This window comes from Rutilus rutilus, assembly GCF_951802725.1.
Source record: "Rutilus rutilus genome assembly, chromosome: 13".
Lineage (NCBI taxonomy): Eukaryota > Metazoa > Chordata > Actinopteri > Cypriniformes > Leuciscidae > Rutilus > Rutilus rutilus.
In genome coordinates, this window is record NC_140218.1 from 22,011,086 (window position 1) to 22,027,963 (window position 16,878).

Here is a 16,878-nt window from a genome sequence, read left to right on the forward strand (position 1 = left end):
AGGGAGGCACAATATCTGATATTGCTGGCATTATTCACAATCTTGAGTGAGACCTGTGGCTGATTTTATGTTCATGCCATGTTTCAGCGGATATGAAGCTCTCCAAGAGGAGGCAGCCATTTGTGCCCTATGCCTTACGCAACCATACTGGCTGCACTATGTGGTTTGCTACTCTTACTACCACACCAACCAGGTCAGAAGAGCTCACACTACAGTATTTAACTACATTTTATATTTTGGGAAAATACATGGTGGTTCTGCTGTGTCCACAGAGTGGCACTATCTCACAGCAGTAGTGCCGACTCCATATCTGAAGTGAATGGGCCTGGAACAGATGATACGCACAACATCAGCCAGTGGAGAGAGGTGCTGCCAGGGGAGGAGCTCCCTTTTGAGTTTGAGGCCCGGGAGAAACTGAGACACAGGTAGCGGAGGGTGTCTCTTTTGTAAATGCAAATCCAATAGGCTTTGAATGTGCTGATGTTGGACAGGATAGTCTACGTTGAAATGTTTTTGACTTAAAGGCTAACTTGTTTTTGCTGTACTGTTTGCTTCTCAATACCTCATTGATTTTACTTTTCATCTCTTTGCTGATCATGTGCTCTGACATCAGACACACCCATGAGCTGAAACTCCACCAGCTGCTGGTGCGTGTTGTGGGCTGGGAGCAGGTGAAGCCAGTGTCAGTGGACAAGGTTGGAGTGTTCTTCCGCTACGCCGCCCCTGATCGTAACAACCCCTCGAGCACTGTGAGTTAATGGGTCAAACATTTTATAATTGTGCAAATTTAGTAGTTCGTTATGTGGAGAAGGAAGTTTTGACCTTCATTCGAACTATAAAATCATTAGTAATTCATAAATGCATTATATTAGCGATTCTCTACATGCATTTTGAAGTCTTGGATTTCTCTCATGAGTCTTTGATATGAATGTTTCTTTCGTTATTTGATCATTTTGAGATATAAAATCTTTTAGTAGTTCATGAAAAATGGAAATAATGCTTCATAAAAATTTAATGACCTGGCTTTTCTAGGTTGGCAGCCCAATTAGCAGAACCAACATCATACACCCTCATGTATATGTAAGTGTTTGTACCTCATACCATTACACCAAATTATCCTAGAGTTTGTACACAGTCTATAATCTCTGTTCAGTTCTCAGCCTTGCCGCCTGTTCGAGTGGTATTCTCTATCACTATGGAAGGCAGTGCACGTAAGGTCATTACGGTGCAGTCAGCGCTCACAGTTAAGAATCGTCTTGAGGTTCCCATGGAAGTGCGACTAGACAGCCCTTCGGCTCCAGACAGTAAGTGTCTACAAACCCACACACACACTGTTTGCTATGGTTTACCTATGTTTATTTATTATGGATCTTATTTTAACTGTTTACCTTCTATAGAACCTGTTGTCCTGCCACCCATCCTGCCCGGAGAGGCCTTGGCCATCCCTCTCCATCTGACCTCTTGGAGGCTTCAGGCAAGACCTAAAGGCTTAGGGTTGTTCTTCTGTAAGGTGCCCATCCATTGGACTACTGTGGAGCGGCCTGGTGACGTCAGCAGCAGCAAGAGAGAGTGCCAGTCAGCAGACTTTGATGAACAACTCAAACGCAACTTCAGGTAAAAACAGGCTGGGAGGAGAAAGAAAATATCAAAGACGAATGAAACTTGAGTTGTAAACCGTTTTGTTCTTTTTATTTTATTTTTTAAGGTTTTGTGTCGTCATTAAGAAAGAGAACTACCCTGAACAGCAGCCTGCCAAAACTGTGGCGGGAGGTACAAAGCAGATCTACCGTCAACCAGGTCACACCATCTATCTGCTGCCCACCCTAGTGCTGGCCAACCTCCTTCCCTGTGACCTCAACTACTACATCAAAGGGACCTCAATCAAGGGAACCATGAAACCGGGCAAAGAGGCAGTGCTGCATGCTGTAGACACATCACAAAATATAGAATTAGGTGAATTGGAGTACATGCTACATTTCTTTCACATATTTAACATGAAAATGTACCTAATTGCTTTTTTAATCCACATAAAGCATTCACAAGTATGCTGTTTGTTCTTAGGTGTGCTCCTAGAGAACTTTCCTGTTTGTAAGGAGCTGCTCATCCCTCCCGGTACACAAAATTATGTGGTGCGTATGCGGCTATACGATGTCAACAAACGGCTGCTCTGTCTCACCATTCGGATTATTCTCAGAGCCCAAGGAGCATTAAAAATCCTCATCTCTGCTTCTTACTGGCTTGTCAACAAGACTGGTATGCTTTCATATCTAAGCATTGACTACAGATTGATGATCTGAATTCAAGACTTAAATTGTACTGCACCATGTCTGTAATATTTTCATTGGTTATTGTGTACGCAGGGTTGCCTCTGATCTTCCGCCAGGACAATGGGAAAACGGATGCCGCTGGGCAGTTTGAAGAGCATGAGTTAGCCAGGAGTTTGAGCCCACTGCTCTTTTGCTACACTGACAAAGAGCAACCCAATATGTGAGTGCAAGAGAAGGGGAAAAACCAAAGAACATTGTGTGTTCACACCATGCCCACCCATCAAATGCTTTTGAATAAATGATCTCATTTAATTAACCACAGCCAGAGTTATTTATTTATTTATTATCCAACATAGCAGAAATGTAATTTAACTGCATAACTTCCCCTTATTAAAGCTCTCTAAAGTCTTGTCCTCTTTGAACAGGTGCACCATGCGGATCGGTAAAGGGATCCACCCAGATGGTGTTCCAGGATGGTGCCAGGGTTTCTCTCTGGATGGGGGCAGTGGAGTGAGAGCACTCAAAGTCATCCAGCATAGCAACAGACCCGGACTCATCTATAATATAGGTAATAAGAAATGCTTATACTATTTTAAGAAATGTTTCTCTTGTATTGTGCTAAGTCAGGGATGTCCAATACTGCTCCTAGAGGGCCAACATCCTGAAGAGTTTAGCTTCAACTTCCCGCAACGCTCCTGACTGGAAGTTTCTAGTAATCCTAAAGACATTGATTAGCAGGTTCAGGTGTGTTTGATTAGAATTAAACTCAGCAGGACAGTGGCCCTCCAGAAGCAGGATTGGACACCCCTGTGCTAAGGTGATTTAATAATTGAATATAATGTCTTATTATAGGAATAAATGTGAGGAAGGGGAAAGGGCGTTATCTTGACACACACATTGTGACCTTTGCTCCACGATACCTACTTGACAATCGATCATCTCACAAGTTAGCCTTCTCGCAGAGGGAATTTGTCAGAGGAAAGGTGGGAGTCCATGTTTTCATTGGGTTTGTCTATGTTTTTAGATATTTGAATGTATCATAAAAGACAGGAAAATACATGATAATGTTTTGTTTGTTATGATGACCTGTTGTAGGGTACAGCAAATCCAGATGGATATATCTCCACCCTGCCAGGATCCAGTGTGGTGTTCCACTGGCCTAGAAATGACTATGATCAGCTTCTCTGTGTCCGTCTCATGGATGTACCCAACTGCACCTGGTCTGGAGGTTTTGAGGTCAACAAACCTAAATCTTTCCACATCAACATGAGGTACCTCATGCCACCAAATACACTCACTCTCTAGAGATGGCTGAACAGAACAGAAAATGACTGAGGGAAAAGTTCTTGATTTCATAGACATATATACCTCTCATTATATGTTCCATAGAGACACTTTAGGGAACTGCTTCTTCCTGCGTGCTGAGATTGCTTTGAAAGGGGCAACGCATCAAATCTCATTCAGTGACACTGACCAGCTGCCCCCACCCTTCCGTATAGATAACATCTCTGAGGTAAGTCCTCCGAGGGTACACATTATCAAGTATTGTAAGGCAGTAGAATGGTTCAGAAGATTTGAGACTAAAGAGTAGCACTAGGATGGTTGGGAATATACCCTGGCCTTTACTTGAACCCAGGTCACCCATGAGAATTTGTCGGAGCACATGAATAAGAATGCCGTACTATCCGCAATCCCAAACCTAAATTGTTTAAGAAATTTTGGTGCTACTCTTGAATTTCTGAAATGTCATAGGGAGACATTTGGTTCTGTTTTCTGTTTGCTGTTTCTGACTTCCTAAAATAATGACATTTATCAAGACAATATTATTTCCTGTCAGTGTTCAATTCTGGACACAATAACATTCATGAAAGAGACATAGCAAGATAAAGCACATTTTACTTAAAAAATGTTTTACCTGTTATTAATATCATCCTGTTATCTGGGGTTTAATGGGGGATTTGCAGGTGTGCACATTTTTCGTCACCTTCCTTCAACCCCAAAGCCAGTTTTCCTGTCATATGATCTGTTGGTGGTTTTAAATTTACTGAGCGAGACACCATTCTAGCCATTACAATAGGTGGATATAAAGCTTTTGTCACATGAAATAGCTCTTTTACTCCCCCTGGCTTGACTTAAGCAATCGATTCATCCGTCAAGCATTGAATTCACACCTGGCAGCTCTACGTCCGATGGCTTCTCTGTCTCAGTGCTGCCCCTACATCAAAACAGATTTTTTTTTTGATCTGCTAATAATTATTTTGGGCAGACATTTTGCTGCTCTTTTTGTGTGGGTCTTGATATTAAACAATAAAAGGTCTGTTGGTGCTGGGATTAGAAACATTCTCAATGATTTATCTTGGCGTTTCATCATCAAACACTCTTGTCTAGGATAGAAGTATCCTAGATCTTCCTGCTTGCACTTTGCTTTACTGTCACTGGCAATATGTCCCTCTCAACTCACAGGCCTTCTCTAAAAGCGTTCCCTTAGGCGCTGTGAGCTCCTGCTTTTATTCAACCTTCTTCTTTTTTATCTCTGACACCAAAACTTCAGGTCTGATCTTGCCAACATATTGAGGGAAATTCGATGTTTTCACAGGTCCATTGTCAGCTGCCAATTCTGTGCCATGTTATTTAGTTTTATTCAAGCTGATGGATAGCTTTGATTTTTACTTCTGGGATCTTATGATGGCAGTGTAAATGGCCTCTAAAATGGTCTTAAAGCTTATTGCAGAACCACAAACTCTTTGGTTACACATGTCCTCAGGTGCCTATCCAGTTCTGGCAACACGGAGTGGCTGATATCCGGCTACACACAGAGGTAAAAGCCGGGTCAGTTCTGGACTACGCTTGCGATGAACCTATTCTTCCACCCTACCTCACCCTCACTGTGAAAGGAGCCGGATCTTCAGAGGTTACCGCTGACATGAACTTCTTTAGAGAATACAACAAGCTCTACTATGAGAACTTCATCTACATTGCTGCGTCCTTTACATTCTCAGAGTGAGTTCTCCACTTTTAATTTTCCAAATAGTTGACTCATCCTTGGAATTGGTCATTTGACCAATTTCAAGCAGAAAACTTTCCAGTGGCTGACTCACTCAAATATGACCTCTTCAAACTGGTGTTTGTAAATATAAGTAAATATTCACTTGAGGTTGACATTTTGATTTGATAACAGAGATGGAGGAAAAAGGCCAGTGGGGAAGAAGCGGGCGGTCAGCTGTGCTGAACTGGTGCTGGATGTGGAGACAAAAACACAGAGAGTCATCCTGAAGAAAAAGGTCTGCTTATATTCTTTCTCAGCCTTATATCTGCCAGTTTCCCCATTTCTAGTTTATTCTCAAAGGTTCTCACATTTCTTTGTCTGTTTAGGAGCCTGGAAAGCGCTCCCAACTTTGGCGGATGACAGGAACAGGAATGCTCTGTCATGAGGGCTCATCACCTCCACAGAGCAAACCTTCTCAGCCTCGACCCCTCACTTCATCTTTGGTGCTTGACATTGCTGGACTGGCTGCAGTGACAGACAACAGGTTACTTAAACTCTTCACAGCACAACAAAGGACAACTTGTGCTGTCTATCTTAAGCTTGTTCTTGTCCCTGTGGAGAGTAAACATTATCATGGTGTGTAGGTGTCATTTCTCACGTATCTTGCATTTTCTTTTTTAGCTATGAGCCTCTGATGTTGAGACGGCCAGACAACCGCCGCAGCACCACCCAGACATGGCACTTCAGCTCTGGCATGTTGACCTGTGGTTTGCCCAGACTAGTCGTCCAGGTCTGTCCTTCTTCTTTCATCCAATTTATTTATTTTGTTGCTTCTCAATTGCTTTTTTTTCCAGTATGACAGAATCTGTGGCTCTTTAAAATATTGTATGTGCTGTTTTAGGTAAGAGGAGGATTATCTGGCCTGTATGATGGTGCCGAGGTGGTACTGGGACCAGACTCTGGTGTTTTGGAACCGACACCAGAGCAACAGTTTATCAACCAGAAAATGAGACCTGGCTCAGGTGTACTGTCCGTACAGGTCCTGCCTGATGGGCCCACGCGAGTACTACAGGCAAGACACCCCTCCTGTCTCGTTGTTATTGAATTGCATGGTTGGGATAGCATGCCATCTGAAACCAAATGAAATGGAATCAGTTCTTATCTTTCTTTCACACTTTCTAATATAATGAAAAGCTGCATACCTCATTTCAGATCAGTGACTTCAACCAACGGCGCGTGAATAGACCCTCTCCCAGCACTGAGGAAGACCAGAATAAAGAGAGTGCTCAGTTGAAAGTTCCGGAGGAGGAGCTTGAGGTAAAAAACATGTTTTTGTTTGTCCAGCAGATTGATTGATTGTGGAATTTTACCATCATTGTGTTTCCAGTAAAAACCAAATTAGCATAGTGTTATCAAATATTGGACTTGGAAGTTCAAACCTCCCTATTCATACCCTTGTGTGTAGGTGTTGGTGAATCTAGACGAAGGAGTGGGTCTATCACTGGTGAATAAGCTCCCTGAAGAGCTAGTCTTTGCCACCCTGTCTGGCATCGATGTGCACTTCACCCGCACCGCTGCCAGCCAGGTACTGGAACTTACAGTGAGAGACATTCAGGTAAGCATCCACAGACCTAAATGCATTCATCCAATGTTTGGGAATTACTCACTTTGGTTTAGGAATGGCACAATATAGTTGACAATTAATGAGACTGATTAGTTTATCTAGATTTTTTCTGATCATTCACCATGTTTACGATCATCAGTTTTTATACAAAAACACATGAACATAGATATCAAGAAAATGCAATCATCAGTGGATTTGATCCATACCAGGTCCCAGAAAACACTTTACGGATCGCAGGTAGCACAGACCCTACCAAATCTAACATTTGTGGACATTGTGGACCTTTCAAAAAAAAAAAACTTTAGCCAAGTTTAATCCAGTAGACAGGCATGACAGTTACCAAAGAAGCTCTGTCCTTTCCCACACATTTTTCATTCTAAAGCAAACATTTCTGATAGATATGTCTTTACTCTCTCATCTATTACAGGTGGACAATCAGCTCCTGGGCTCCACTCACCCTGTTTTGCTGTCTGTGACTCCAGGCTCCATTGAAAGTACTACAGTGGACTCAGGTCCTGCTCTGCAGGTCAACGCTGTTAAAGTGCCCAGCAGTCTTATGCTCACAGACCTTTTTAAGGTGAAAGCAGTGAACTTATGGATTCACTTTCTCACCAAAATGCTTCAGGCTTATCTGTACATCTTCCTTTGACTTCAGGAGTTTGATTATAGATTTTACTCTCTGCCTTGCAGCATTTGATGGTCACAGCACGCCGCTATACTGTCATCATTGAGGAAAAGCTCTTGATGAAACTGCTCATATTCTTTGGCTACGGTCAGACAGAGGGAGGTGCGTAGTGGGAATCCCTCTGGTATATAGTATGGGGAATTCATTATGCTCTGCTAAGTACATGATTTTGTGTTTCAGAGGTAGAGAAGCTGGATGAGAACCTCTATGAGAAAGCCAGTGAAGATGCAGGAACTCCAAAGCGCTATTATTTTGAAAACTTGAAGATCAGTGTCCCTCAGGTCAAGCTGAGCGTCTTCACCTCTCACAAGTTGCCCCCTGACCTCAAGGTACAAGAGCCACAGTAGAATCAACTGTAGTACTATAAGTGCCTCACTGGTTGCAGTTTTGTTGTTGAAAGTTTGCGTTATGCTGTGATGTGGTTGTCTGCATTATAATCAAGCGTTGTTCTGCACAGGCCTTGAAGGGAACCCTTGGGTTTCCACTCATTCGGTTTGAAGATGCAATCATTAACATGTACCCCTACACTCGAGTCCATCCCTATGAGACACAGGAGATGATCATCAGTGACATCCTCAAGCACTTTAAAGAGGTCATAAACATTCTTCATTCTGAATTATGTTTACATTATATTTTCATACTGTACATTGTGGTACAAGCGTTTGCATCACTGCAGTGGGATTTCATCAGCTCTTGGACTTATATCTTCTTTCTCTCTTTTTGTAGGAGCTTATCAGTCAGGCGGCTCAGATCCTGGGCTCAGTGGACTTCCTGGGCAACCCCATGGGCTTACTGAACGACGTCACTGAGGGTATGAATGAACTCATCAAGTATGGCAACGTTGGAGGGCTCATCCGCAGTGTTACACATGGTGTTTCCAACTCAGCTGCCAAGGTAAGAAAATTTTTACTTCACCAGTCCATCTCACACTGCATGATACCCGATCACTTAAGGATTTCACAAGGTTATTTGAACAATTCCCAAATATATGATATATGATAAAGTCCATCTGTTTAGCTGCAAAGTACCAGAGCTGTAACTGCAAGACATGAATTCACTGAGTGCAAGGCCAAGTCATAACGAAAAATAAAAAATAAAGCAAGAGAACGAATTAGTTCAAATGTAAATTAGAAGCTGAAGTTGTTTATTTCACAGACTTCTTATTGAATGTTTTTGAAGAAGCATCCAAGCAGTCTGAACACTAGAACTAGCCACATGTTGAAATTTGATGATTTCCAGGAGAAGAATGGGAACAGCATTGGAAGGTCAAATGCACATGATGTTCACCAGCAGAGCAATCTGACCTGATTTTCCTCCTAATATGCAATGAAGTGGTGAAGGTTCACTGAGGTTTATTAGTTTTGGTTTCCCTGTGTAAACAGGCAGGATTCTGCATGTTTACAGAATCATTGGAACACCGGCATTTAATAGTTTTGTCAGCATAAAAGTTGAATATCAGCCCTGTAACTTTCTCATGAACATTATAAGAAGTTTGTTTGAGCAGATGGAATTGACTCATGGCACCAGTGTGGGAATGTGTGTACTCGTATGTGGTTGCAGTTGTGTGTGGTCAGACCTGAGCCTCCACTTCATGTCCTGCAGCCAGCTCTCAGCATGTCTGTCTAACAGGCCATCGCACCACGTCCTTCATTGGCAGCCAGCTCACTGTCAGACAGCGCTTTGTATGCTTTTCCCTCTGTCCGCTCCCTCTGTGCTCTCATTTACTTTCCTTCCAACCACACTCGCCAAGCTAATGTCTTAAGTACTCATAGCATGGGACAACCCTATGTCTAAATCAGCACTTTCACATTTGCACTTCGCTGCTTTTTAGCCAAGGTGAGTTTGTTTAAATATGCTCATCATACTGAATAATTATAGGTGATATTTGAAGTCCATTTCTTTGACTTCAGCTCTACTTTTGGCTGTAGGGTCTTTGCTCTTTGCTTTGCTTTGCTTTTAAAGTCTTTGCTCATTACCCACCGAACTGCTGAACAAATGCTTAGGTTTGCTTGAGGAAATAAAAACTTTCTCTTTTGGCTGCTTTTTTGCCACTAATTCAATTTCATGAGTATAAACAAATTATTACTCCCCCTGGAGAACTTCCAGCAGCATGAATAAAAATGTTTTGCCAAAATCATCCACCAACTGTATAAGGCTCCATGTCATACCGCTTGGGGTGGAAAAACTTTAATGAAAGATATAAAAGGCATTTGAGAGCTTTGGTTTGATCAAGTGCCTAGAAAGCTTGAGGTTTATTGTATTTGCAAAGATTACTATTAGTTTTTGTAACTTATGTCAGTGGCCACCCAGAATTTATTTTGGAACATGTGCAGACATCAGGAATTCTCCGTTGTTAGTTTTACCTTTAAGGGGGCCTGGGCCTTTTTTAATAGGTATTTCAGCTAATGCACCCTCCATTGACTGCAGTGCGTCTGTGCCTCCAACCTTCTCCACAGATTTTCTTTCAATAGCACCTATACTTTAAACACACATTTGAATTCATATTGAGCAACGCATTAGACATATTTTCAGCAAAGTTACCCCCTGCTGCATAAAGCTGGTTTTTCCATCACTGTTTCCATGACTCGAGCAGCCTTAAACTCTCTTGCTGTGGATCAGGATTTACCTTCATCTGCTTGTACAGTTTTTCACATCTCTGTCAGACTCCACTTCTTGGCAATCACATCATGGTTTTCATTCCTCTACATCTTCTTTCTCACACACACTGGAACACATTCCCGCACACCTCTAGGGGCCCTGCTTTGAGATTGGATGGTCTAATGGCTCAAGAAGGGGTGGTGTGGGGGGGCCATAAACTTGAAAGTTTTCTGATCCTCCTCTCCCTCCCGCAAACTCATATCTGGTAAATGTATTGGTATAATTTCACAGCCAAGCCTAAAAAAAGGGAAGAGAATGAGAGAGAGGGAGGTGGAAGAGGAGGAGGAGCAGAGAATCTGAGCTGGCCTTCAGATGAACTCACCAGGGACTTTGCTTGGAGGGGTCATCCCAAGTTCATGCCTGGCTCTTGCTTGAATTCTGCAGAATGTGCCTGTGTTTATGAAGTGCTCTGGCTGCAGTAGGGAGCTCACTGGGCCTGTAACACAAACTCCCTTCCAGGAGGCACCTGCAGGGGACCTGAGGGGGGCCACTCTGGGCAAAGTCAGGTCAACTGTGCCAAGAGGGGGGAGCACCACCCCATTAGACAAATTACAGCCTGATATATCTGACAGCTGGATGAGATGGTGTGTAAAATCAGTTATCTGTAAAATCGTGTATCCTCAGTTCAGCAGTGGAAGGGTTTGAGAACCATGGTGGTTGCCTAGAATGTGGCTCCCTTGCAAATAAAGCTTGAGTGACTGTGACTGTAAGACATTAGAAATAAATTTGTCTCATGAACTGAATAGAATAGTTGATTTGCATGATTTTGTTTGACTGCAGTCCACAGCATAAACAGCTGAAGAGCTTCATGAACTTTTGCTGAAAATGAGACAGGAACCACAATAAGTCATTGATGTGTCCTAAAGTAGACAGTCCACTCCTTAAGGTCAATGCAGGCAGTCCACTCCATCGGGTCACTGTGGGGGGTTTTCACTAACTGAAAAGACCAGTGTCAGCAACTGTTCCAATTCCTGATGTATTGACAAATGTTCGAATAACAAATTCAAAGATTCTGTATAAATGTATTTCATGCCACATGTGGTTTGGTTTGTTTTCTTATTGGTACAATTAACTTATTAATACGGCATAATTATAGAAATGTCTTAATTTTATAGTTAAATATTTTCTTTATTCATTTAAGTGGCAATGCTTCTCTCTAGTATGAGAATTGTTCTCTTTTTTTACATATAATCTACTATTCTTTTGTTGTTGTTAAATGTTTATCTGCCTATGCAGTTTGCAGGTACCTTATCAGATGGATTGGGCAAGACAATGGACAATCGGCATCAGACTGAACGAGAGTGCATTCGCTATCATGGAGCCACCAGTGGAGAGCACCTTGTGGCAGGGATTCATGGTCTTGCTCATGGTACATCAAAACATTTGGCATTTCATATGCTCAATATTAAGGCACTTATTGTACCATTGTGCAGTATTATAAGATTGTTATTGTACTGTACCATGATTTGTCCACTGAACCTAACTTGCCGTTTCATTGGTGTGTAGGCATCATTGGCGGTCTGACCAGTGTGATAACATCAACGGTGGAGGGAGTGAAGACTGAGGGGGGTGTCAGTGGATTTTTCTCTGGTCTGGGGAAGGGATTGGTCGGCACAGTGACAAAACCTGTGGCAGGAGCTTTGGATTTTGCCTCCGAAACAGCACAAACTGTCAGAGAAATGGCCAGCCTAAGCAACAGGTATTTTCCACTCAATTATGTATTCAGGTTATTTTTTCTATAATGGAAAAGGATGACAGACATTTTTAGATGAATGGCATATCCACGGCCTTGTTCATGGCCCTTTTCCAGTGCAGGGTGCCAGAGCTGGTGTTCAAGGTGGAAAACAAAACAGAAACAAATCAATCTGAAGAGGTTATTAAAAAAACGTCAGAAACAATGCAGGGAATATCACATTGCTCAGCGCCTCCAATCATCAAATTTTTAACGTTTGTCTAAAATAAAAAATATTTTAGATATATTATTACTATCAATTTACTATAAATTTTATGTTACATCTACTAAACATTGCATCAGATTACTTTTAAATTCTTAAAACTACTGACATTAATAGTCATAAAGACCATAATGCATATTGTTTGTAGTCACGCAGTCAGTTACCTCATTGTTCAGCTGGAAGTCGGTGGAATATATCCCCTTGTTGAGCGCTGGCTTCAGCACGGGAACCATCACCATTTCAGTAGAAAAGGGCTATCTGTGGTTCAATGTTTATAGCTCTTACAACTTTGCAAAGCCTTCGTGACCTCTCTGTTGATGTGCCCATAAATCCCACCTGCCTTTTGATGAGTTTAGCTTGTGGCTAGCCAAACTCTACACTAATGAACACCTGCTAATGATCCAAAGCACAATCCAGAACTGGTCGAAGAACTTGCCTACTGTTTTAAGAGCAGCCTTCAGGGTCTCACCTTCACTTCATCCTCTTAAGTCAGCAGCTCTACCTGAGGTTTTATGAGGGGGCCCAAAACCAGGTCATATTACACAGGCTGTCTGGTATGTAAAGCCATTTGTTCTTCATTTGCCTATGTATATGTGCAGTGGGGAGTGTTTGTGGTTTTACTGCTTCAGCTAAAGGAGGAATGAGTTTCAGGCCCTCTCACCATTCCCCTTGAATGGAGAGAGGCTGTGTGTGTGCGCGCACGTAGAAGAGACCTGCTGGTGAACTGTGCAGTGTAGAGCTGGGGGAGTTTAAGGGAGAGGCATTCGGAGCGTGCCTGCCACAGTGCGGCCAAGAGTTCAGCCAGAGTTCACACCGAAAATGTGCAGGATTCATGGGTCACAGCGGATGCAGTCTGACCCAACTATTACATGTTCTCAATAACACATTTTGCAGGTAGTCCTTCAGCAGCAAATATTCACATCCTCTCTGTCTTGAGGCATCAATCTCTATCCATCAACAACTGGATGTGGTGATTCCCAGTTGAGCTTTCTTTCCTTTCAGTCTGAAATGTTCATGATGTTACCCCCATTTTGCACATTCTCTTGCAAACCATGTCAGTAATGTCACTGTAGATTTATCAGGATATGTTTGCCTCTTGCTGGTCAGGAGTATGTGTCATATGTATTCTCTCAGACCGCAAACAGGAAATAAACAAGTAAATGAGGAGCAGACTGTTGCGAGGTCAGGAATAGTGGAGGTGTCCACACAATCGGTTTTGCTCTCCTGCCCTGCTAGTGAACTCAGCCTCCCACATCAGTTCCCCGGACCCCAGACCCCCCCCACCACACATACACACACACACACACACACACACACATAACATACACCATTCCCAACTGCACTATGCAATCCAGGCAGGCTTCCAGAGGCAGCTCAATTACAATCTCAAAACAAAGGCAAATAAGTGCTGGGGGTTGGTGGGGGCAGCAGTAGGGGCTCAGACTTTGACTGAATAAGCATCCTGTTCCCCACCTTTAGCTGTCAGTTCAGTTTGGGAAAAGTATGCATTTTCTTTTACCTCAAGCTTTATTAAAAGAAAGTCCCTCATCTAGTTGGCCTTTTGACAGTCTGCCTTCACTAAGTTTTGGTAAACCTCAAATTCCTTCATAGTAAAAGATGACAGTTACTTGTTCTATGGCATTTAATCGAGACTACAACTGTGGTTCATTTCCTTGCTGTTGTAATCAAGGAGCATGTGCATTTTTTATTGTTTAACTGTACCTGCTAATTCAACATTTTGTGAATCAGCCTACTAAATACAAATACATTACACAGTTGACCCACAATTGACCCAGTAAACCAAAGATAAAGATCATAAAGATAAACAAATATTAGTCAGCCAAGGATTAAACATCCCAGATGAGCAAACTTTGTGTCTCACCACAAGTCAAATGTGTTTATATTAGGGATGTGAGAGAGATTAGTCGACTAAACGATACTGCTGCTACTAGTGGACGCTGGAAATACTATTTGTTTTCCTTTTAAATTGCTGTCATGTTAATGTTACATTTTTAAAATAATACATTACTTTAAAAAAGTCCCCTCGGAAGACGAGCAAGGTGAAGTAGTATTTTGACTTAGAAGAAACGGAAACGTTTTGTGCAGGCTATGTCAGTCTGGCATAGAATAAGTAAGCCTGCTTATAGTCTTGTTATAGTCTTGTATATATATAGGATGAAAATGTATACTGGTTTAAAGTGGAAACATTATGAATTAAACATACTTAACAACAGATTTTATATCAATATCCTAACAAATTGAATAACCCTAGATAATATATAGTTGCCTGTTACACGTCAAGCTTTTCATGTGATTTCACGCGAGTCATTTGGCCAATCACAGTCAAGATAACGGCAGCGTCTTCTTTGAAAAGCCCCTGGCTGCAGCTTTCCTGTTATAAAATGTCACCTTTTTCAGACCTTCTGAGTTTGCTGGTATGTGATTTGTAGGCTACTTGCATTTAAATTACACATAAGGAAGTTTTTATAAAAAATAATGTTATAATAATAAATTTTTAATGACATAATTATGTTTCTACTTGTTTTTTTAATATAAACATTTAAATGGTGGATCTCATAAAACCATGACAGATTTATTCAAACATTAAACATTGAAGAACAGGTAAAGTAAAAATACAACGAATATGCAGTATGGTGCATATATTTAGCAAAATTCTCCTCTAGAGTTCATTTTTCAAGCTGCCTAATGAGTTTTGAGTGGCTTTTCTGAGGTAAATATACTCAAAAACCTGCTGCAACTCGATTATAACTGCACATGTGACAAATATTTTATTGGGACAACAAAGATGGTGCCTTCATTTTCTTATACTCCAGCAGGCATGCTTTTTGCGGCGTATGCTTCACTATGTCAGTGAAGAACCAAGTTAAACACCTACGTACAGCAGCCCGCCCTCAACCCATTTTGCTCATGATCTTTCTCGGAAAGGAGCAAGAAGTAAGAGCTGTTTGTTTGCACCCATTGATGGCTGACTGGCCAGGCTCCAAGCCCTGTGCCTGACCTAGAGTTGAACCCTATTGTTCCAATCCCACAATCGGGTGCGGGGCATTGTGCTTGATCGCCTCCAGAGCAGTGGGAGAGGCTGCAGAGAGAGAGAGAGAAAGAGAGGTTAAGAGTCTCCCTGGGTCTGTTACAGTCTTGTCATGCACAGGGCCAGATCTCATGACTTACGGTTATGATTATGAACCGTGGCTTGCTGTCAAAACGAGAGCGAAGTCCATGTGGAAGTTCTGGCTTTTCTAAGGAAAAAACAACACCGCAGTCTCCTTAATATTTCATAATGAAGTTACCAGTCGCTTCAGAATATTTGATTTAGTTGCTAATGCTAAAATTTGACAGGGTGCTGCTGTTTTCTTTCCATGACATCAGTAGAGTTGATAGCAAGTTCATTGAGTCACTTAGTTTTTGTTTTCAATATTATATGCTTGATGTGAAATGCAAAACGGGTTGCAAATACGACCCACTTTAAGATTTCAGGTTTGTCCATCCTTGGTTATCCTTTCTTCCCCAGCGCCTTGCATTCTGAGCTCTTGATGAACAGAGGCAGCTGCATTCATCCGGGCTTCACTTTAAACAGAACAGAGAAATGCTGCAGTACACTGCCGTCTTTGTGAATCAACTGGAAACCATCAGCTCTAATCAAATGCCTGCTGGCCCAGATTCAAGCCAGATGTAGGAATTCCACTTGGCCCACCAGTGGCAGCCAAAGAGAAGAGAGGGGTTGTTTGCAGGAGAAGCGAGACCCAAGCTTTGCATTGGCACTGCAGGCTGCTGGCTAGTCCCATCAGCTTTGGCCAGGACCACCAGAACTCTGGAGCTATCATTCCCCTGACCATCGATTGAACTGCACACCTAAAACCAACATGGTGTGTTTGAATGTGAAACAGAATTGAATGATATTATATGGCCGGAGTCTGAGTATGCACGTTTTTTGGATTGTGCCACAACAGGTGTTATTTCAAGAGACTCAGTTGTTCTCTTTAACGGGAAATGGGGGGGGGGGGAGGCAAAAGGTCCAGTCTTTCCAGTAAAAAGGTGCTTCATTCCAACTTGGATTCCCCAATGTTAACCCTCTTAAGGCTGTTGGTTTTGTAAGTAATGATCCTTGTGTGTTTTGTGTGTGTTTCAGGCTGAGCGTTCAGCGAGTAAGGAAGCCGCGCTGCTGTAAGGGCCCCCAGGGGCTGCTGCCTCGATTCTCCTCCCTACAAGCAGATGGACAAGAACAGCTCTTTCACTTAACGGATAATATCCACTCTGAATCGTGAGTATCTGTAAAGTCAGGTTAGGTTGCTTTGTGAAATTCTTCTTTTCCTTGTTATTCAATGTAGGATTAAAAACAAACAAAGCTCATTTTCCAAATGGTTCTTCTAGTTCAGGAATCACATTGAAGGTTTTCTTTGGGAAAGGGACATAGGGGCATCATTTTTTAGATCGTCTTTGGTTGGAAGCATCAGGGCTTGTTTCTCTGTTCAAAACGTTGGACAGAAAAGACATTTATCACCAAAGAGGCTAATCCATCCAGATCAGCAGACCCCTGTTGGCCCACCTGACCTTTCTCCTCAGAGGTGCCACACAGGCCATTAGTCTCCTCAGTGCAGCCCTGTCCTGCATGGTCTGTCCTGCGCTCTCTTACACACTGGAACTGTCTTAATGTTGTCTGTTCAATTTGATGTGCTAATCTTTCC

General features: G+C 42.3%; 1 protein-coding gene across 2 annotated transcripts in view; it reads left to right on the forward strand.

Annotated features, from left to right (window-relative positions):
* vps13d (vacuolar protein sorting 13 homolog D) overlaps positions 1–16,878 on the forward strand; it is a 42,067-nt gene that overhangs the window by 22,823 nt on the left and 2,366 nt on the right. For both annotated transcript variants that reach the window (XM_084428760.1, XM_084428761.1), the window contains exons 40-67: positions 88–193; positions 273–425; positions 614–749; positions 1,033–1,080; positions 1,154–1,304; positions 1,398–1,614; positions 1,706–1,953; positions 2,062–2,253; positions 2,361–2,487; positions 2,693–2,835; positions 3,120–3,250; positions 3,363–3,538; positions 3,657–3,780; positions 5,032–5,267; positions 5,446–5,548; positions 5,640–5,797; positions 5,935–6,043; positions 6,155–6,325; positions 6,466–6,570; positions 6,719–6,868; positions 7,305–7,454; positions 7,568–7,664; positions 7,743–7,891; positions 8,020–8,154; positions 8,289–8,456; positions 11,457–11,589; positions 11,727–11,919; positions 16,323–16,454. In XM_084428760.1, the coding sequence (XP_084284886.1) occupies positions 88–193; positions 273–425; positions 614–749; positions 1,033–1,080; positions 1,154–1,304; positions 1,398–1,614; positions 1,706–1,953; positions 2,062–2,253; positions 2,361–2,487; positions 2,693–2,835; positions 3,120–3,250; positions 3,363–3,538; positions 3,657–3,780; positions 5,032–5,267; positions 5,446–5,548; positions 5,640–5,797; positions 5,935–6,043; positions 6,155–6,325; positions 6,466–6,570; positions 6,719–6,868; positions 7,305–7,454; positions 7,568–7,664; positions 7,743–7,891; positions 8,020–8,154; positions 8,289–8,456; positions 11,457–11,589; positions 11,727–11,919; positions 16,323–16,454 (4,141 nt within the window). The remainder of the gene's footprint in view (positions 1–87; positions 194–272; positions 426–613; positions 750–1,032; positions 1,081–1,153; positions 1,305–1,397; positions 1,615–1,705; positions 1,954–2,061; positions 2,254–2,360; positions 2,488–2,692; positions 2,836–3,119; positions 3,251–3,362; positions 3,539–3,656; positions 3,781–5,031; positions 5,268–5,445; positions 5,549–5,639; positions 5,798–5,934; positions 6,044–6,154; positions 6,326–6,465; positions 6,571–6,718; positions 6,869–7,304; positions 7,455–7,567; positions 7,665–7,742; positions 7,892–8,019; positions 8,155–8,288; positions 8,457–11,456; positions 11,590–11,726; positions 11,920–16,322; positions 16,455–16,878) is intronic.